The sequence below is a fragment of the Cyprinodon tularosa genome, unplaced genomic scaffold (genome assembly GCF_016077235.1).
Source record: "Cyprinodon tularosa strain WSP-4 unplaced genomic scaffold, ASM1607723v1 ctg356, whole genome shotgun sequence".
In the NCBI taxonomy this organism is placed as follows: Eukaryota; Metazoa; Chordata; class Actinopteri; order Cyprinodontiformes; family Cyprinodontidae; genus Cyprinodon; species Cyprinodon tularosa.
Genome location: NW_024039070.1, coordinates 325,124 through 344,972, shown reverse-complemented (window position 1 = coordinate 344,972; position 19,849 = coordinate 325,124). Strand labels below are relative to the sequence as shown.

General features: G+C 34.9%; 1 protein-coding gene and 1 long non-coding RNA gene across 3 annotated transcripts in view; one reads left to right on the top strand and one right to left on the bottom strand.

The window, feature by feature from the left end:
* Positions 1-291: 291 nt before the first annotated feature.
* LOC119790094 overlaps positions 292-19,849 on the bottom strand; it is a 51,708-nt gene continuing 32,150 nt past the window's right edge. Inside the window, exons 2-3 of the long non-coding RNA XR_005281675.1 lie at positions 6,115-6,221; positions 292-1,673 (exon numbers count right to left, since the gene is read on the bottom strand). This is a non-coding gene — a long non-coding RNA (uncharacterized LOC119790094). The remainder of the gene's footprint in view (positions 1,674-6,114; positions 6,222-19,849) is intronic.
* On the top strand, positions 1,237-19,771 carry si:ch211-225b11.1 (uncharacterized protein LOC561694 homolog). 2 transcript variants are annotated; one of them, XM_038295434.1, is made up of 13 exons: positions 1,239-1,660; positions 4,302-4,436; positions 9,513-9,723; positions 9,999-10,131; positions 11,327-11,461; positions 12,222-12,325; positions 12,624-12,748; positions 14,071-14,183; positions 16,978-17,118; positions 17,220-17,319; positions 17,492-17,592; positions 17,662-17,829; positions 18,043-19,771. In XM_038295434.1, the coding sequence occupies exons 1-13, from the start codon at positions 1,441-1,443 to the stop codon at positions 18,154-18,156; spliced, it is 1,800 nt and encodes a 599-aa protein (XP_038151362.1). In that variant the 5' UTR covers positions 1,239-1,440; the 3' UTR covers positions 18,157-19,771. The 2 variants fall into 2 exon arrangements, with proteins under 2 accessions (XP_038151364.1, XP_038151362.1); XM_038295436.1 differs by lacking the exon at positions 16,978-17,118 and having other exon boundaries at positions 1,237-1,660.

Sequence of the window (19,849 nt, the reverse complement as noted above, 5' to 3'; positions counted from 1 at the left end):
TCCATACACCTGAGATGACTAGAAATAATAATACTGACAAAAGAAAGCTTTATGCAGCATAATCAAATGTAATGTTTCTAAACATTAACCAATATTAAATATTGTGCAACGGATGTGATATTTCATCCTGTTTGTAGATCAGAATTTCGTAGTTGTCCATTACATTTTTTTTAAACGAGGGTAACCTTTTTTTTTTTTTTTTTACCCTCTCCTCCATTTATCTATAAGCATAACATGTGATGATGCTTAATCAAACAGTGGTAGTAAATTTATAATTTTAAGAAGATGGACTTTTTTTTCTTTTTTTTTGCAGTGCGGATAACTTTCATCTACTTTAAAAATTATTCCGGTATAGTGAACCGGAAGAAGCATGTACATGGTTCCACATTGAGTGAAATATGAGCCAATGCATGTGTGGATTACATATATTAACATGGAGACTGTTCTATCGCTATAGGCAGGCAGTGACCATGAGGAAAATGGAAGAATATAATAACAGAAATGGGTTTAAAAACACGCCCAGACAACATGAAGAGGGAATAAAGTGAAAAACTCACAGGAAGCAGATAACACGTGTTTGACATACATGTGCAAATTACATAGGCACAAATGCAAGAACAATGCACCACATATAGCCTTTCATGACATCAGTACGCTTCAAATAAAACGTATGTGTATTATGAGTATTTTTTATTTTGCAGAGGTAGGGCTACATCTATAATGCCAAGATATCAACGCGCCTTCATTCAACAGAAGGAGCAAATCCCATTAACTGTGCCTTAATTCAAACCAATTAGACCTAAAAGTATTGATGTTTTAATTGGGTTAAAGCCTAATGGGACTCAATAGAATATAACTAAGTCTATTAATTTATTAGTCAGAGGATTACAACAGAAAAAAAAAAAATTATGTTCTTAAGTAACCTGCTTCATCCACACGTGTTTTTTGGATACTAGGTCCTATAACAAATCAAACTGAGCGTAATTTGCCTAATAAAATAAAAATCGCGTCAACAAACGCAAATTTATCCAATGACTAAGCAATTTTTCTAATGCAAATGATATAAAATAAAGTATTTGCGTTAAAATAACGCCCATACACATAGGCAGTTTGATGCGCATCGCGCTGCAACGCGACACCTGAAGGTGTCTGCGTTATGAAAGAGTGGGCTCTGTTACGTAGTAACAGGATCATTGAAAGAAAGGGGAAACCTGATGGGCGGAGTTTGTGGGCCTTTTTAGACAGCGGTGATTATATGATTCACTGCTCAGGATGGTGTCACTTAAATTGGACTCGTGTCTTCATCTATATCTATATATCTATATGTATATATCTATATAGGTTATATGATCCCATATTGTATATGTTTTGGACGTTACTACAGCGGACGTTTTTTTTTTTTTTATAATCAAACCCATCTATTTTTATTCAATTTCCGCGATGGAGCGTGGAGCCGAAAACACAGAGCCTCTGTCTGAGGAGAGAAGATGTGATCATCAGCCTGCGGATATCAAAGCCAGCGCCGACAGATCGGTGGATAAAAGAGCTGAGAGACCCACGTGGAGTGGACAGCTGGAGTTCATCTTGGCCACGGTGGGATACGCTGTGGGACTGGGCAACGTCTGGAGATTTCCTTATCTCTGCTACAGCAGCGGTGGAGGTGAGCAACAAGTCTGCAGAAATAAACAAACGTCTGAGTAACAGGAAAGGAAAAAAAAAAAACATTTGAAACTAGATCTAGCCACCCCAAACAATGCAACTTCTCTATTTAACATTATTCTAGTTTATGTGAAACTAGAATAGTTATGTGGAGGTTAATGAGTTTACAGCAGCTGAAAGAAAAAAAAAACATGAGTACATTTTTTTTTACTTGGCATAAGAAGCTGCTGACCAGAGATGTACATAAGATTGCTCAACTTCAGCTCATCATAAAGTTTAATCAGCAGTTAATAAAAAAAAAAAAAAAAAAATGCATTTAATGTCAGGGTTCCTGTGTGTGTGCGTTAGTGCGAGTTGTGCATCTCTACTATAGAGGATCTTTGTGGAGAACCTGGGTAGCCTACACAGGTGAAAATAATCTTTATAATCAGAGTGCTGGGCTTAAAAGAGCGCCAGAGTTTTCATTAAGTGCTGGTTTCTTGTGTGTTGTAGATGTTGTTTTGATTTCTAGTCTCTTGCTTCCTCCGAGTATTTTTCCTGACATTTATTGGTTTTCAGTATTTTTGTATTTTTGCTTCTGTTCCCTTGGACTTTCATTAAACCATCCAAACTCATCCATGCCTACTGCTCTCTGCATTTGGTCCTCAAAAGCTCCACACAACCTGACATTTAACATCTCAAAATGATTTATTGAAGTGCATTGCATAGCAAACATAATATTCATCTGCTAAAGAAAATGTCTAGGACTAAGGTCTATAAAGGACTAAGCTTTTCCATCATAGAATAACTTGGCTCGAAAATAAATTACAGTTTTGCAGGGACAGATTAGCAGTATTTGGGCCCCAGGCAATATTTTGTGAAGGGGCCCTTCTTCAGGTCTGCTCTAATGTCTCAGTTGGCTCGGAGTGAAAATTAATTTGTCGTTCTAGCATAGCTTACATTGTGCAATAGTGTGAACCAGATAATAGATCAACACTCTACTGTACTCCCTCCACAAGAAAAGAATCAGAGGAATGAACCAACAGTGGTCAATACTGTAGGAAGAAATGTGTATATTGCTCTGTAGGGAGCGCAGTCAATGGGCTTGTCTCTAAACCGAGATGGGAGGAATACCTAAAGATTTTAAGAGTATCACAACTTTTTTTTTAAACTAAAGTAAAAGTAGAAAGTAGTCTTTTAAGATGTCACTCAAGCAAGAGTAAGAAAGTATTTGGTACGATGGTTACTCAATTACTGAGTAAATGTTTCCTAGTTATATCTGTTTTAATGTTTAAAAGTATGTAATCTGACAGTTATGTGCAAATGTTGATATTCCAAAGTATAAAATAAAGAAAGAAAAAAAATACACAGTATGATTACAAAATGACACATTTGAGAAGAAGAAACACCTCTTTAAATTATTTTTAACATAAAGTTATAAAACCATTTTTTAAACTAGGTAATTCATATGAACTTCCAGCTATTTACTGTATTTCTACCTGACCTCTGATTGGTCAATTACTGGATGTGAGTAGAGTAGCCAGACAGTTTATTTTAATAAGAGAAGTGATAATTTCATAAGAATATTACTAAAGGAAAAGTTTCAAAATAAAAATGATAACGGTAAGGAACAACTGCTACAAAAACTGATTTTTTTTTTTTTTTTTTTTTAAGTTGTAACTAAATAAATGTAGGAAGTTGCTACCCACCTTTCTCTAAATGGGGGATGTGCTAAAAGGTTGGGTTATGCTTGAGGCACGTTGAAACACTGAGTTGCAATAAATTAAGGTTAAAGACCTCATTGTTTATACAGTATATGATTTTGACTGTTCTGTTTAAACAGCAAATGGAAATATTAACAAAAAAAAAAACAACAAAAAAAATGGAACATTGCATTATTCTATTCCACAAAATGTAGAGGCATGAACTTAGGTCATTGGAAGAGAGATTTCATGAGTTATTTAGAGGAATAAGCATTGTAAATAAATAAACATAGAGAAATTGTTAAGTCTGTTTATCGTAGTTTGTTGTCTTCGGTTTTTGATTGATGGTGCAAAAATTAGCACTTTCTGGAAAACTTTGTATTTAAAAAGAAAAACAAGTTAATTTTGCTAGTTCATTGAAACCTTTTAGGCAATGCTTTGTTGAAAGCAAATGGCTTTAGTATTTGTCTTTATTAAACAAATTCTATTCATTTTCATAATGAAAGTCAAATATAGCCTTTAAACAATAGCATTATTTTTTTTATGCAAATAAATTAACGTTGTTTTTGCATGTAAGATTGGTTCCCGGGGTTCATCACTCAACAAAACTCAACCTAATAAAGTCTTATGAAGTCTCAACATGCAAGCCATCATTATGTTATCCCCTGGGGGTTTTAACTAAAGCCCATGCTTTCAGAATTTGGGTAGGACTGGGGTTTAACAAGTGGAGTTTTTTTTGCACATTAAATCCACTAACCTGACAGACAGTAATTATAGTGAGAAAATTTTTTACATTGTGGAAAACCTGAAATGTTACATTTGTTTTTAAACTAACCAGAGAAGTTAGGTTATAATTACAAAATAGCTAAAACATCATAGCATTTATTTTTTATTTTTTTACCTAGCTAGTAATTATCATTCACACTTGTACATTAATCTTTGGAACTTTTTTTCTTTTAGGTGCCTTCATTGTCCCTTACCTCACCATGGTTTTCCTTTGTGGCATACCTCTGCTCTTCATGGAGTTTTCTGTTGGCCAGTATAGCCGTTTAGGCCCAGTGCATGCATTTGCCAAAATCTGTCCCCTCTTTAAAGGTAAGTGACTCTCACTGTTACAGAGGCTCATTGTAGTGATGGAAATGAGTCTCTGGTTAAGTTTTCTACCTTCACAGATACAAATAATACAAGGCCTTGTATGTAAAAGGCATATCAATAGATGCACTGAATTAGACATCTCATAAATTTCTTGTTAGGAAATATTCAGAAATGTACTCAAAAACTTCTTATAATGCCATTTCTTCCTTTTATGACATCTTAATAAATGAGGAATTTTTTTAAAGGTGGATTTATATGAATAATTTGATTTGAAAGCTGAAACTCATGTATTATAGTTTCTTTTTCTTCACACTTAGAGACACTTTGTCCTTTTGTATGCACAGAGTGTATACAAAATGAAATTCCATTGCATGCAGCTTACAGCAGTAAAATGAGAAGCTGACAACTGTGAAACAGTGAAATGAACATTGCCATTTTTAAAGTGCAGCAGTGATCAGAATGTAAACAGTGTAGTAAAAAAGAAACCAGCTTAAAAATAATGGTGCAAAAGGGCATTAATTAAAGTTCAGCACGTTGGTAGTGCAAGATAATACTGCAAGTGTGATGCAGAGTTCCAATTTAGAAACTGGTTTTAGGCATTAGCATACTGTAAGTTCTTGCAGGGCCATTGCATTAGTTTTGGAAAAGTTCTGGAAAATGCTTTTTTTAATCTTACAGATAAAGTTGAGGTTTAAAGCCTATATCTGACCTGCTTAAAATGGCAGTAAAATGGCCAGAGCGTTGAATGTTGAAAGGGTTTGTCAGGATGTGAGTGTTTGTCAGGAAGCAAGTCTTTGTTAAAATATGCTTGTGGAACAATATCACAACCAAAGCAAAACAAACAGAGAGCGAGACCAGTATGATATCTGTAGCATGATGGGCTGTAGTCAGAATCAGGTCACAAATAAAAAAAATAAAATAAAAGAAACGCATAACACGCATTGGCACATTTGCCTGTTCAAACTGACTAAAAGCAAACACAACTGTAGGATGTACTTGAGTAAGATGGCAAGTACATCTTATGCTTGTATTCCATTAACAAGCCCTGTTACCTGCAAACAGAAATTAAGACTTTGCTCAAATTCACTCTAAAAAGGCTCTTTTAACCTATCGACACGGCTCCATGCCCTCATATCAGCCAATCACTATCTCACTTCCTGCTGACAGCATCCCTTCTCTACCCAGTCTCCACTCCAGCTCCAGTGTCAGACGCCACGGGAAAAGATGTACCTAACCTAGACGTACCAGCTTGCTAATGCAGAAATACATTAAGCAATGACGACTTCTACCAGGATTTGAGCATGAAAGACTTTGAAGTCATCATGTACAAAGAATGAAATAAAATTGTGATTGGCTGAATATTTTGTCTGTCCATCCATCTGATTATAATTACCTTTTTCTAGTTTTTGAAAGGACTTTGCTCCAAGAAATGACACATACCTAAATAAAAAGGGTGGATTTCGTTCCTTAACTGCAATGAATATTTTAAACCTGTCCTAATTTTTAAAATGATTTGAAAGTATGAAAATCATATTGTATTAGGTTATTATAAAAACTGCTTGCGAGTCTGTGGTAGCAGCGGCAAAGGCGTCTATCAAAGTTAACTCTGCAGAAAGGAGACACAAGTTAGTGACCTCATTTATGTGGCGGAGGAAGACTAGGAATGTGAGTCACTAACCTGGTACCATAGCTTAGTCCATGCCCAGTGAACAAGGTAGGATCCGGCTGGTGGGTTGCCCGCAAAATGTGGCGGGCGCCGCCCAGAGCGTCCCAGATGCTGCACCCCTGGAGAGCGGAGAACAAGCAGTTGACCAGATCCGGGCAGAAAAAAAATCAAGAGGGCCGAAGCCAAAGCCGCTGTCAAGGACTATACATATAATTTTTTCATACCTGCAAAGATTTTCTGTTCAGTGAAAGGAAAACAAAACAAAAACATGCCGTTCTACTGTAGGGCGTTGGCAATGAATCTGGCACGCCAAATTTGAAATTGTTATGTTACTTTCATAAGTATCATGCCAGACACCATCGCTCTCAATGTCCATTAGAAGAAGGGGATAAAGGAGACTGAAACATTCACAAATCTAATCTCCTTTGTGCTTAATATGTACTTAAATATATTGCATGTTTAGAAACTTCTGTTGCAAACTATTTTTTGAAAAACAAATTTATTCTCATAGTGTGTGTATTCCCTTTATAGATAGATATCCCTGGCTTACCTCTGCACCCCCCCCCACCCCTCCTTTCAACAATAAAAGTTCACTTAAATGCCACCGATCATATGTATGTCACAGTTGTCAGATTTCCGAGGTTATCTGATGACTACTGTGCTTGTAAATTGCTTATCTCCAAAACTCCACCGGTGTAAACCTCTTATCACAGGAATGCGTTCAGTTCATCCATAAAACTGCTTATATTCAACTAATTCATGTGTTCCTGTCCTTATTGAATGTATATGTATGTCATTCATCCATCTTAACCCTTTTCAATCTGTTGACAACTAGAAAAGATTTTTTTTTTAGGTAAATTGCCTGGTGGGCTTTTTTTTTTTTTATGTTCACTGACTTTAATCAAAAATTGCCCAAAAAATCTGGGGTTATAATTAATCTAACATAGGATTTGTATTTTATTAAGCAAATGAATGTCTGTTTTTTCCCTTGTGACAATTCATTTTATCTGTTGATGGATGGAAAAAAAGCAAAAAATTAATTATGTTGTTAAATAATAAAAAAAAATAAAATCACAGTTGATTTTTAAGCTATACTGATTAAGGTTGAAAACGATTTTTCTATTAATTAATGTTTAATGTTAAAACTTTTCTAGAATTGTAATACAAGCTGCTGCTGTATAATTGCCTGAGAAATATTTTTTTCAGTGAAACTAAGAAAAAAAATGCCTTTTCATATTTCACACCTTGTACTTAGCAGCACATGTATTACTATCTAGATCAAAGCACTTTAACCATCAACAATCACCCACTGTTTCTATGAAATGAAATGCTGCATTTTTTTGTTCTAACTTGAGATTTCTCTCCATAGTTTTCTCATCTCCTTATAAACAGAGATAATCTACCCGGTCAAAACGTTTGGGTCCTTCCCTTGATATATCGCTCATTTCTTCCTGGTTATTGTTCTGTGCTAAACAAGAGCCGAAAGCAGGTAGTTTGTTTTCTGTATGCTCTTGTAAATTATATACCTGTGCACCTCCGTCTCACTTTACAAGTACACCTTTCTTCATGCTGAATGATAATGTTTTGTATGTATTTTTCCATAAATATGATATCCAGAAATATAATCCACTGTTACCAATTACCCCCAGAAGTTAGCTAATGAGGAAATGCATTTGCATTTGATTTAAATTGGGTGTCAAGTCATTTTTTCTTTAGGAAATGTCATTGTACAGAGGTTTGAGCTGAAGACAATGCTCCAATCTTTAAATATCTCAATGTTTAAATTTAGAAAAGAATATGGCACGTCCTCATATTAACCAAAATTTATGAGACTTTCCAGCACATCCTGCAGAGCTTGAATGCACAGATGTTTGGAGAATATGGAGAAGTCAATTCCTAAAGCTCTGTTGTGTCCTTGGAACAATTTAGGTTTTTATTTGCGCATTTTTGTTTGGATTTGCAACACCTATTGTAACAGATGTAGCTTTAGAGCAGTTGGCGCTTCCAGTGTCTGTGTTCATAATTCCAGGGGCCAGACTGGGATCACGAGTCAGCTCTGGACTTTTTGCAAGTTAGCCTCCCTATCAGATACGTTCAAGGAGTGAGCAACAAGGTTTTCCCAGTGGTTGCTAAGATGTTTGTCATTGTCTTTTAATATCAATATTTTTATCAACACTAAAATATAAAAATAATTTACTTATCCATAAAAAGAATATCAACTTTTTTTTGGTAATCTAAGTAAACAGAAGGCCTTTTCTGGTGAGGGGGAAAAAAAGTAGGGGCACCCCCTCATTTTTTAACATCATAAACAGGCATGCCACATTAAAAGATTACTCAGCATTTTCACAAACATTTGCCCTGTTTCAGCCACAGAGATTTTATCTGTTGCACTCTTAACTGCTGAAGGGAGAGTGAACACTGTGCACTAATTGAAAGAGCAGTCTGATGATTTCAAATGGAAAATCCCAGCTCATGGGTCTTGTAAGGGATTAAAAAGGGATCTGAACAGTTTTGTTTGTCTTACATCAGTCTTTCCACATTTCAGAAGGAAATCTACAAGGGGACTTTCAAAATAACTGACATTTTGCATACGTTTCCAACCAAGCAAGTTGATCCTGAAAGCAGATCCCAACATGCTAAAGTTAAAGAAAAACAAACGCCATTGTTAGACCTAAAACGTGCGCCAATGATGTCCGATGAATGATTGTACAATAAAAAAGAGAACACATAAATATTTATGTTTAATAAAAAGTGCACAAAAAGAAAGCAATTGATCTGTTAAAAAGAAAGGAAAAAGCAGGAATACCAAACCAAAGTAAGTTACATATCTGAACGAATCATGGTTTGCCAGTTCTTCTATGCAGCAAAGAGTGCCTGCAGAATATGGGGGATATTTGTGAAAATAAGCTGAAGCAGAACTGGACTCTGCAACATAGAATTGAAGCATATCAGTAAATCTAAATGTAAACAGGGGGTGTCCTAATTTTTCCCAGTGCTGTGTGGGTACCCATTGTTCACTTTCTGCTGGCAATGGAAATGGTACCATTGCCCTGCTCTTCTGCTGAGTCACTCCTCAGTAATGACATCCCTTCAGTCTAAAACTTGACCCACTCAGATTGGAACAAGTCTTTTAAACTTTGAATAATTTACAGCTCTTGCAGGACTTTGAACTCCTTTTGTTTTATATTCAACAACCACCCACACCAACATGTGATTTAAAAGAATAACTTGAGCAGTTACTCTTATCTGTGGCCGACTTAGACCGAAATAACAGGTTGTTCTATCTAGCATACAGTAATAATTCATGCTTTGAGTCAATTGTGTAACTACAGTACTTTAGCACAGATTGCATGACGTCTGCTGATCCATGCCTTTCTTTGCTATCTGCTCTTCCAAATATCACTCTACAGGGGTAGGTCTGGCTACAGTCGTCATCTCTTTCGTGTTCTGCACATTTTACAATGTGCTGATGAGCTGGGCCCTTTTCTACTTGTTCAACTCGTTTAGAGAAACTCTGCCATGGTCTACTTGCAACAACACGTGGAATGCTGTGGGAAACTGTTCCAATGGTTTTCCTGGCAATGCTACCCACCTGCAGTCTTCAAGCCAGCAGTTCTTTGAGTGAGAAGCCTTCAGTTTTTCTCCACAGTCACATTAAACACGGCTCATTGTAGATGTTACATTTAATCTACACAGACGTTATAAAATGAGATGGCATGTAGTTTGGAACAATGAGCTCATATGTCACTCCTTGGCCCTTTTCAGAAACATATTACCGTACTGAATTTTTTTTTTATGTGTGAAGATCAATTTTATCTCTCATTATTGCTCATTTAAGCAGGGAAAATGAGTTTAATATATAATTGTCTCTTTTTTTTCTCCCCAAATTCTTCCAGTCACAAACTTTTGGAGAAAACCAGCGGCATTGAAGAAGTCGGCGGCTTGCAGTGGGAACTGTTTGGCTGTCTTCTTCTTTCCTGGATCATCATTTATTTATGTATATTTAAAGGAGTCAAATCCACTGGCAAGGTCTGATTGATTTTTGATTTTTCCACATGATAGAGACGCATACATTGCTCTAAAATGGTATTTGCCCCTTTACAGAGGTCTTCTTGTGTTGGTTTTATTTTGACTCATATTATGAAACATTCAATATCAGGTGATGATAATCTGTCTACATACATAAAGTAGTTTTCAAGTTCTGATTCCGTTTATTAATGAAAATCAATCAAAGCCAACCAGATTCACTCTGATAACATAATTGCTCTTTTTACCTAATGACTGGTTGTGTAATGTCACTGTATTATGTTTTTCTAAGATTGTTTATTGTTTTTAAACTAGATATGAGAGGATGCACACTTTCCAAAAAAACATAATATTTTTGTTTTATTTTTTTCTATTTTTTAAGTTCTTTCTGTGTAAGCTGGGACCCTCTCTTGTTGAATCATGAGGTTTTCAGAAGTGAGACGAGCAGACTTTAGCTGTTTTCCTGGTTTGTTTATTGACCTACTGGATGAGTAGTCAATGCATCTTTGAAGTCATTTTATTTGACGGGCAGTCCTGGGAAGGTTCAGAAAAGTTCAATGTTTTCTTCATTTGTGAATAATGGCTCTGACAGTGGAGGGTGGAGTCCCAAGACCTTGGAAATGTTGTAATCAAAGTGTGTTTTTTCTTGTCCGTCCTTATATTACTATAGATTGAGTCGTGATGTTTTCTCTTTTTCTTTTTTAGATATGTTACTGTACTTTACATGCTCAGACAAGGGATTTCTAGATTCCACATATCTTTCAGTAATCAATTCGGAATCTAGTTAGTGGAATATTATGTAAAGAAGAGAAAGAGAAAATACTGTCAATCCCCAAAAAAATATTTTATGAACAGGTATTCTCACTGAGATCCAATATATTATTTTCAATTGTCATTACTTGATTAAAACAGAAAAAAGGGGAACACTAAACAAGTTTATAATGGGGAAAATCTTTTTTATAGCAATGTTTAATAATGAAGTAGATTAATCTCTCAAGTATCTGTTTATGTTTATTCTCTCTGACAAAAGGAGCCTAATCGTTCTGATTTCTATGTCATGTTATTAGTTGTCCTATACTACAATATGCATCATTACTACTTTAGAATAATCATCTTTCAACCTGAGTTTGATAATAATTGCAAACCAAGTTTGTATCCACATGTTGAAAGTCTCCTCTTCTGGTTTTTGTGCCCATAGGTGGTGTACTTCACTGCTGTTTTTCCATACTTTGTCCTGTTCGCCCTGCTTATCAATAATGTCCAGCTTCCTGGAGCCAAGGAGGGCATGCTTTATTTTGTAACACCTGTTTGGGGAAAACTTTTCGAAGTTAAGGTGAGGCTATGTGGTATAAACACCACTTACATGTACTTCTCTACTATAGCTGAATACAATCTGTTATCTGCTATTATCTGTCACTATTTATCCTGTATTATAAACCCACTAATATATACATAATCCATATCCTAATTTTCATGTGTAATCTGTATATAGCTTCCATATTTATTTATTTTATAGCCTCTTACAATTACTCTCTGTTTATATATATACCATTTGTACTCCATATATACATAGTTTCTGTATACATGTAAATTAATATTTATATCATGTATAGCACATCTGGATGGATGCAAACTACAGTACATTTTGTTGCTTTGCACTTGTGACAGTGTCATGACAATAAAGTTGAATTCTATTCTATAAAGTAACATTAAAAATAGACTTTGTGTGGATGTAAAAAAAGGAAGGTATTTTCTTTTTGATCCATTTTTTTATGAAGCTTTTCTAATTTCTTTTCAATGTTCTAATTTGCAAATGTCAATATGTCATAAGAAATAGCAGTAAATAAAATTTTTTTAAAACATAGTGGCTCAATTGCTTGCCATCTCCAAAGAAAATATCCAGAAGGATTAATAGATGAGATGATATTGAGACGATCTGACATAACAAACCATTTTTTTTTTTAGCGTTCTTGCTTTTAAATATGAGTCCATGGCCACATGAAAAAATGAAACATTTAAGAACGTCATGGAACTTAAAATGAAATCAAATACAAACGTAGAAAATGCTTTCTTTTGTTATGCTTGTTTCACAGGTTTGGGTCAATGCTGCTGCCCAGGTGTTTAACTCGCTTGGAATAGCATTCGGCTGCATGATTTCAATGGCTAGTTACAACAAGTTTAACCACAACATCACAAGGTAAATATGATTGGTCACTGCATTTAAGATATAAAAGCTTTATTTTTTGGTATGTTTCATTGAACAGTACTTTAAGGGATTGTTTACCAAAATAAAAAATAATAAAAAATCACTGAAGGAATTTTCTCAGCCTGTAAATTACAGACTGATTTTTTGTTAAATCTTCACTTGAGATAGCTGCATAATATTTTGTAGGATATTACATTTTCTTTTTGATAATTAGTTGTGAGGATCTTATCTTATTGACTCTTGGGTATACAATTTAATTGGTTGTTTTGGTTTGTTTTTTGTTTCGCAGAGATGTGTTAATAGTTTCATTAACCAATTCCTTCACAAGTATCCTGGCTGGTTTTGTAATCTTCTCAGCTATTGGCCACATGTCTTATAAACACAATCTACCAGTGGACAACATAGCCACAGACGGTAAGAAGCACATCTAAAAAGCCATCAGACTGTAGTAGTAGGAAAAAAAAAAAAAAAAAATCCCTCAAGTAGTTCTTTAGAGTGACTGGTTTCATTGTGTAATTTCTTAATTCCACTGGAATATTTGTTGTAGTATTTTAATTCCTTAGAACAACAGACATAACTTTTATTTTTTTTTCTAGTTTTCAAATTTGTTTGCTCATGAGTAGTTCCACCCAATACAAGCAGCTGTTTGATGTGTTCAATGTTGGTGTTTTGAGTTATTTCAGCTGGAGTAAAGGCACATTTCTGTTGTCTCACAGTTGGAAAGTTCTGTTTTTGACCCTGCAGGAGTCTGATCCAAAAAGAAGTTTTAAAGAAAGCGTAAACTTTCAGGGTTTTCTGAGGTTATGCGATTATTCTTGTAACTTACAAACAAAAATTGCATTTTTCTTTTTTAATAGAAGCTTGAAGCAGCTGCCTGACACCCTGTTTTTTTTCTTCATCCATACATTAAATATAAAATATAATTCATTAACACAAAACATTTAGGTTCTGTATGGAACATAATTTCACTGCCTTGGCAGTGAGAAAAACCTGCTGACAAAAAGAATATCATGGTCTCTGTTGGTAGCTTTTTTTAAAACAAATCATGACACAGCTAATTAGTGGAAGAAAATGCTCTGTTCATAAGAGGCCCGAATTTAAACTTACTTATTAAACTAAACCTGCACCCTAAATAAACTGTTTCTGTAATTAAAGTTAGTGGCAGCAGCATCATGCTGTGTGGAGGCATTTTTTTAACAGATAGAGAGAAAAGGTGGTGAGTGATGGTAGGATAGATGGAATGCCATAGCCACAGGGTAATTCTGAAAGAAAACCTGTATGAGTATGCAATTTACTTAAGAATGGGGCTAAAATTCACCTTCCAGCAATGTTCAGACATAACTCCAGCTATAACGCTGTTGCCTAACTTGAAATGCTGTGAATGCATTTAAATACGTCTCACCAAAACACTGCTTCAATCTGACTGAATACAAATTTGTATTTGTGAACATTTTTGAAAAATATATTTGTGATTGTATATATCAAAATACAAGTGAATACAGCCAATGTTAACACAGCTGAGTTTGCGTAAAGTCAAAAGTGTGATTTAATAGGCTGTAATTTTGACAGCCTTAAGTGTACTATGTTTTTTGTATTTTGGCTAGGTTTGCCTCTTACTGTAAGTAAAAGGCAAACCTAGTATTTACAGGCTAAAAATACGGTTCAACTAATAGTAGGCTAAAGTAAATTTTCTCCTGCTGCAGTTCGGTCCCATAAAAGCCTGTTTCATGTCTCAGGTCCCGGTTTGGTGTTTGTTGTGTACCCTGAAGTCCTCTCCACCATGCCCGGCTTTCAGTTCTGGGCTCCATTGTTCTTCATCATGCTGCTGTGTCTTGGTCTCGACAGTCAAGTAAACATTTGCTCCTAATAATGCCTATTTCATATTTGAGTTTTTCCCATTTATATTTCTAATTAGAATACTGATCTATTCCAGCCTTTAAAAAATATATATCAAAAGCATTCACATGCATGTATTTGGTTTCCTTTTTATTGTGTTCACGTTACATATTTGAGCTGACATCATTGCTAACTAAAGAAAACTTCATAGAAAACTTTAGCCTCATATGCATACTGATGGGAAACACAAAAGGTAACTAGGCTGGATTTATTTAATAGTTTCTTTTACTTAAAGACATTTAAATATTTGCTGATATTTAAAAAAAAAATTATTGGGTCACATTGTTTCCTACTCCCTGCATGCCTGTTAAAGGATTAGATTTGTAGATGTTAACTGATCTAACCAATATATAAAAACAGAGTTATACTTTTTGTAATTTAGATGGGGCCTTTGGGTTTTCTATTTTAATAATTCAAGCATTTCTCTTCTTTTTTTAAACAATAAAAAAATAAAATACATGAAAAAAGTGACCAATTGTTTACAACATTAACCTAACAGTTGGAAAAGCACTGTTTTGGAATTATGAAACTGAAATCTAGCACATACTTCCTCTAGAGGCACATAGAGAGAACTAGACAAGGAAGGTCTATGTGCATATTTATCTGGGTCTATGAAAAAAAAAAATCAAACTTGAAATGCTAAAATATTTTCTGGGTATAGTAGAGGCCTTCCTATGGTAGGAAGGAAATCAAAGAAAGGTTTGCATCACCTTTTAAGAGTTGGAAGAAATAAAATACTGACAGACAAAAGCAGTTTGTACACTTACTGGTGGTTCACTTACCGTACATTAAGTTTATCAAGTCACAAGTGCAGAGACAGTTATCTGCAAGCACAGCTGGAAGAGAGGAGCTTGTCAGGCTAGGACCTACACCAGGTGCATATTGATCAACCATATGTGAGATTTAAAATCTGCACACCAGTCTTAGTGCGCACTGAGATTTATAATTGTGTTGATGTCGGTGACAATAAAAATACAGCATATTGAAGCAGGCTAGCAACCAGCGGTGGTAATCCATGAAAGCCCTTTTTGTTATATTGATACACAGTACTGTCCCGGCTTACTTTCAACCCGGCTTTTAATTGATTGACAACAAATAATAATAACTAAGCCATTTTTATTTAACAGTATTGTTCTAACTAATCTCCTACAGGAAATTCTGATGTTCTTTACTATACTTGTACTCAGAGTTTCCACATCGAGTGGTTTATTCTCATGCATGCGGCTATCCTTGTGTTGTGGAAATTTTCAGTTACAAAGAAGTGAGACATTGTTTGAACAAAAAAAAAATCGATCATGTCTTTAAGTGTATTTAAACAGTGTTCAAAGGCACATGCTCTGAGAGTCGATGAATATGTGCCCCGAGGGCTGATCAAATTTTATTACATTTGAAACACACACACTAACATGGGTAGGGACATGGGCAGGAGACAGGTGTGGCTACAATTAACAGAGTTGAGGGGCCATCCCAGACTGTTAGGAGACTTGAGCAATAAAACGCAACCCCCACAAGTAGTAAATTCTATCTCAAAAAGATTTGCTGATTAGGGGGGGGGGGGGGGGGGGGGGTCCAGGTCATCTGACTGAGGGTAGGTGTACTTTAAGCAATTACTTCTTATCAGTGAATGAACACACATATATATATATATATATATATATATATATATATATATATATATATATATATGGGAAAAAATAAATTACATCATATTTTCTAAACCTTAGATTATGCTACAAAAACTGCAGAAATGCACAGGGTTTTATGTTTATACTTTTTAAACAGTCTTTTAACCTCAGAGAGCCTGATGTGAGGGCATACCTTCACAATGCCTTTAGGCTTTTTGCTATTTTATTGTTTTTGCCATAAGAACTCACTTTGGATGCCTTATGGTTTGATAAAGTTCTTTTTGAATAAGTTTTAGAAAAAACTGATTGATTGATTGATTGGTGTATTTATAAGCTCAGTAATAATGGAACAAATTACTGCTATGCAGATCTCCATAAAAAGTTCAGAATGCTGATCCAGAATGCTGCTGCCCACATCCTCACTAAGACAAAAAAGATGGAGCACATCACCCCAGTTATAAAGCGGCACTTTCTTCCCATCTCTCAGATAATGGACTTTAAAATACTACTTTTAGTCTATAAATCACTGACTGGCTTCGCACCCATACATTACAGGCTTGCTATAATTTTATCAACCGCCCAGTCGTCTCAGGTCTTCTAGCTCTAACCTACTCAATATTCCTAGAACCAAACCCAAACATAGAGAAGCAACTTTTAGTTTTATGCTACATTATACTGGATTAAACTCCCAGAAACTGTAAAAGTGTTGAAACCCTATTTATTTGGTGTTCACTTTGGCTGTGCTATCTAGACATACTTAAAGATTGAACACGTTTTGTTAAGAGCATCTTTAATGCACTATAATGTATCTGTGTTTTTATTTTCATGTTCTCTCACCCCCCCCCCCCCCCACCGCTAATGGTTTTTTATAACCATCTTATTACTTTTGTTGATCATTTTTTCATTCTTTTTCAGTACATCAATTTGATTTATCTTGTTACTAAAAACGTAGTTATGTATCTGTAGCACCATGTATCTACTTATCACCTCTGATGTTGCATTCAGAATAATGGGATATGTTATTTTTGGTCTAAAATAAATACTTTATTTTCTGAGAGCATCTTGTTAGGGATTCAATTGCATTGGGATGAGTTATAAGTGAGTAAATTATGTCTTCTGCAGTTTGGCAACGTGGAGGTGGTGGTGACGTTTTTAAAGGATGAGTTTGGAATCAAAATTCTGCAGTACCTAAAAAGAGAAGAGCTGCTCGCTCTGGTTGTTTGTATTACAGGGTTTGTTCTGGGGATCCCTCATGTTACTAAGGTGAAAAAAAATTATTAATATCTTACAGAGATAATGCATTTAAGCATTTCAGAGGGCCCACAATATTAGTTACTAAAGCTTTACCCTCCTGTTTTTTGCAGGGAGGTATTTATGTGTTCCAGCTGATGGACCACTGCACTGCTGTGGTGTCCCTCATATTCCTTGCCTTCTTTGAAGTAGTTGCTGTATGCTGGATCTTTGGTAAAGTTTCACATGAATTTCAACTTTTTAACTAAGATTTGAACTCATTGCAACATTTTCAAGGACTTTGATAGCAAGGACCAATCACATTTGCTTTTATTCTTATTTTCCTGCTCTGAGTTTCACTCCTGATTGGGTCCTGATAATTAATTTCTTAATTTCTTTCTGACAGGTGTCTCACGTCTTTCCCTCATGTTTAAGAGGATGCGAGGCAAGTCTCCGAGCATCTTCTTCCGCTTCTGCCTGCTCCTCTTCTGTCCCCTGCTGATGTTGGTGAGTTTTGTTTTTGGATATAACTTCTTATAAACTCGGTGTTAAGGCCTGGTCTTGTTTTCTGCACAGTGCATCCTTGGTTCCAGCATTATTCAGTACACGCCCCCTCGCTATGGAGAGTATATGTACCCACTCTGGGCTAGGTTAGTGGGGTGGGTCATCTCTCTGGTCTCCATTGTGTGGATCCCTCTTTGTGCTATTCATGAGATATACAATAGCGAAGGGTCACTTCTTCAGGTGAGACAAATCTGTACATTTTTAATCTCTTATCATCTTTCATTATTAAATTTTTTATAAGAATTAAACTGTTGTTAATCTGGTGATTTGACTTTATTAGGAAACAATGAAGGTTATGATAACTGACTCTGATTAGATATTGTTGGAATTTATTCATGGTGGCTGTTTGTTCAAAGTAGTTCTCAAGGATTGTTTCTGTCTCATCTTCTTTAGAGAATTAAAACATCGCTGACTCCAACATTAGATATTGACGCCATGGATCCTCAGCCTGAAAAGCAAAATTCAGACAATCCAGTGTTGGAAAAAATGTTAAGTTCATCTGTGTAATTGGAGAGATGAAACCAACTCTGTGAGAAAATCAGTCCTCCAGTGGGGCTCATAGCTATTTTAGTATTTTTCCTTTTTTTATAGCAATGCTTTTATCTATACATGCACTGTCAATTTTTATTGTTTTCTTTGCACTCTCAACTTTTCAGAGTATGTCATGGGACTTCTTGCAATGTAATAATGAATATGGAAATGTACACTATGCTTAATAATGATGGGATATATTTCTTGGTATTTTTAATGAATCTGCTGTTACTTTGTACTGCATGAATCTTTGGGAATGATGGCTTATGCTTCTGTAAATCTAAATAACGATGGATGCTTCAGGGGTCATAATGCAATAATCAGAATCCTTTACAAAAACAGAAGAAAAATTAGACCTTGCCGGCCTTTAATTCATGTTTCCCTCTTTCTGCCGTACTCGGTTTATCTTGTGACAGAAACTGAAGTCATCGAAATGGGGACTCCCATTTTGATAACCTTTATGATTATGTACAGTAAGTTCCTGAATTTGAATATTCAAAAATGAAATGAAAAACATGTTTGTTATTTATAGCTAAAAAATAATGTAACCCTACCACCCCACAAAAAAACAACTTGTAAACTATTGAATAAAATAAGCTATAAGCTTTTAAACTATTAAATGACAACAGAACCAAAAACGTTAATTCATAAACGGTTTTGGGAGTACATTTTCTGATGCTAAGTAGCTCATTGCTACTTAGCAATGAATGAAAAGGAAGTTCTCCACCATCACTCTGATGTCTGTCAAGTAACACTGTGCAAAAGTGTAGCTGTTACATCGCTGTACATTTTTGAATGTACTCCAAGAACAGTTTAAGCCGGGGTTGCAAAAAATATTGAAAAATTTCTGAAACCCATACAAAAATGTTCCACAGACTGTTAAGTTGCAGAATTTTGAAATTTTCCTCAATATGACATTTTTCAAGGGAATAAATTGACATCATAGGAATTATCAGGACAACCAGTAACCACATTGTATCCAAACAATATATTAAACTACTAACTACTGTATTGCTTTGTCTTTACCAGTGATCCATTACGGTAATTAAACTATATTTTAGCTGATATGTATGTTAATTTGACAACTTTGTTTATTTATTAGCATTTCATTTAACAACAAGAAAAATTTGAAATATAATGTCATATTTGAAACATTATTTTAAACATAATGACATAAGAGAGAAGAAAGCCACTAGATTCTTGTTGAAATGTTATTAATTATAACTCAGGCTTAAGATCGTTCTACTAGTATAGCAATGATTTACTCTGTAAAAGTCAAAACTCTGTGGTTGGTTAACAATAAAACAGTTATTTTCAGAATTTACAAAAAAAAATAATGTAGGAATGATGGTTTTATCTAAATGGTTTAAGAAGCTCTGATTTAAAAACTTACAATTTCTGATGTTTGATTATTTAAGTAAAACAAACTTTCTGCTAGAAGTGCCTGTTATACCAAAACATGTTTGTACCTTAGAATAATTAAATAACTGAACATTTACATTACTGTGGTGCTTTTGATATTCAGTTTAAAAGAAGAGCTACAAATAGTTTTTTTTATACTTTTGTGAATAAAAACCATTTTACAAAGAAAGATGTTTGTTATAATTTCTTTTAACTATATTGTCTCATTTGGTATTTCATTTTTTTATTTTCATTTTTTGTCGTTTCT

Coding starts and splice junctions, on each gene's coding strand:
- si:ch211-225b11.1 (XM_038295434.1), top strand. CDS start 1,441: ATGGAGCGTGGAGCCGAAAACACAGAGCCTCTGTCTGAGGAGAGAAGA. Junction 1,661..4,301: donor CTGCTACAGCAGCGGTGGAG/GTGAGCAACAAG, acceptor TTTTTCTTTTAG/GTGCCTTCATTGTCCCTTAC. Junction 10,132..11,326: donor GAGTCAAATCCACTGGCAAG/GTCTGATTGATT, acceptor TTGTGCCCATAG/GTGGTGTACTTCACTGCTGT.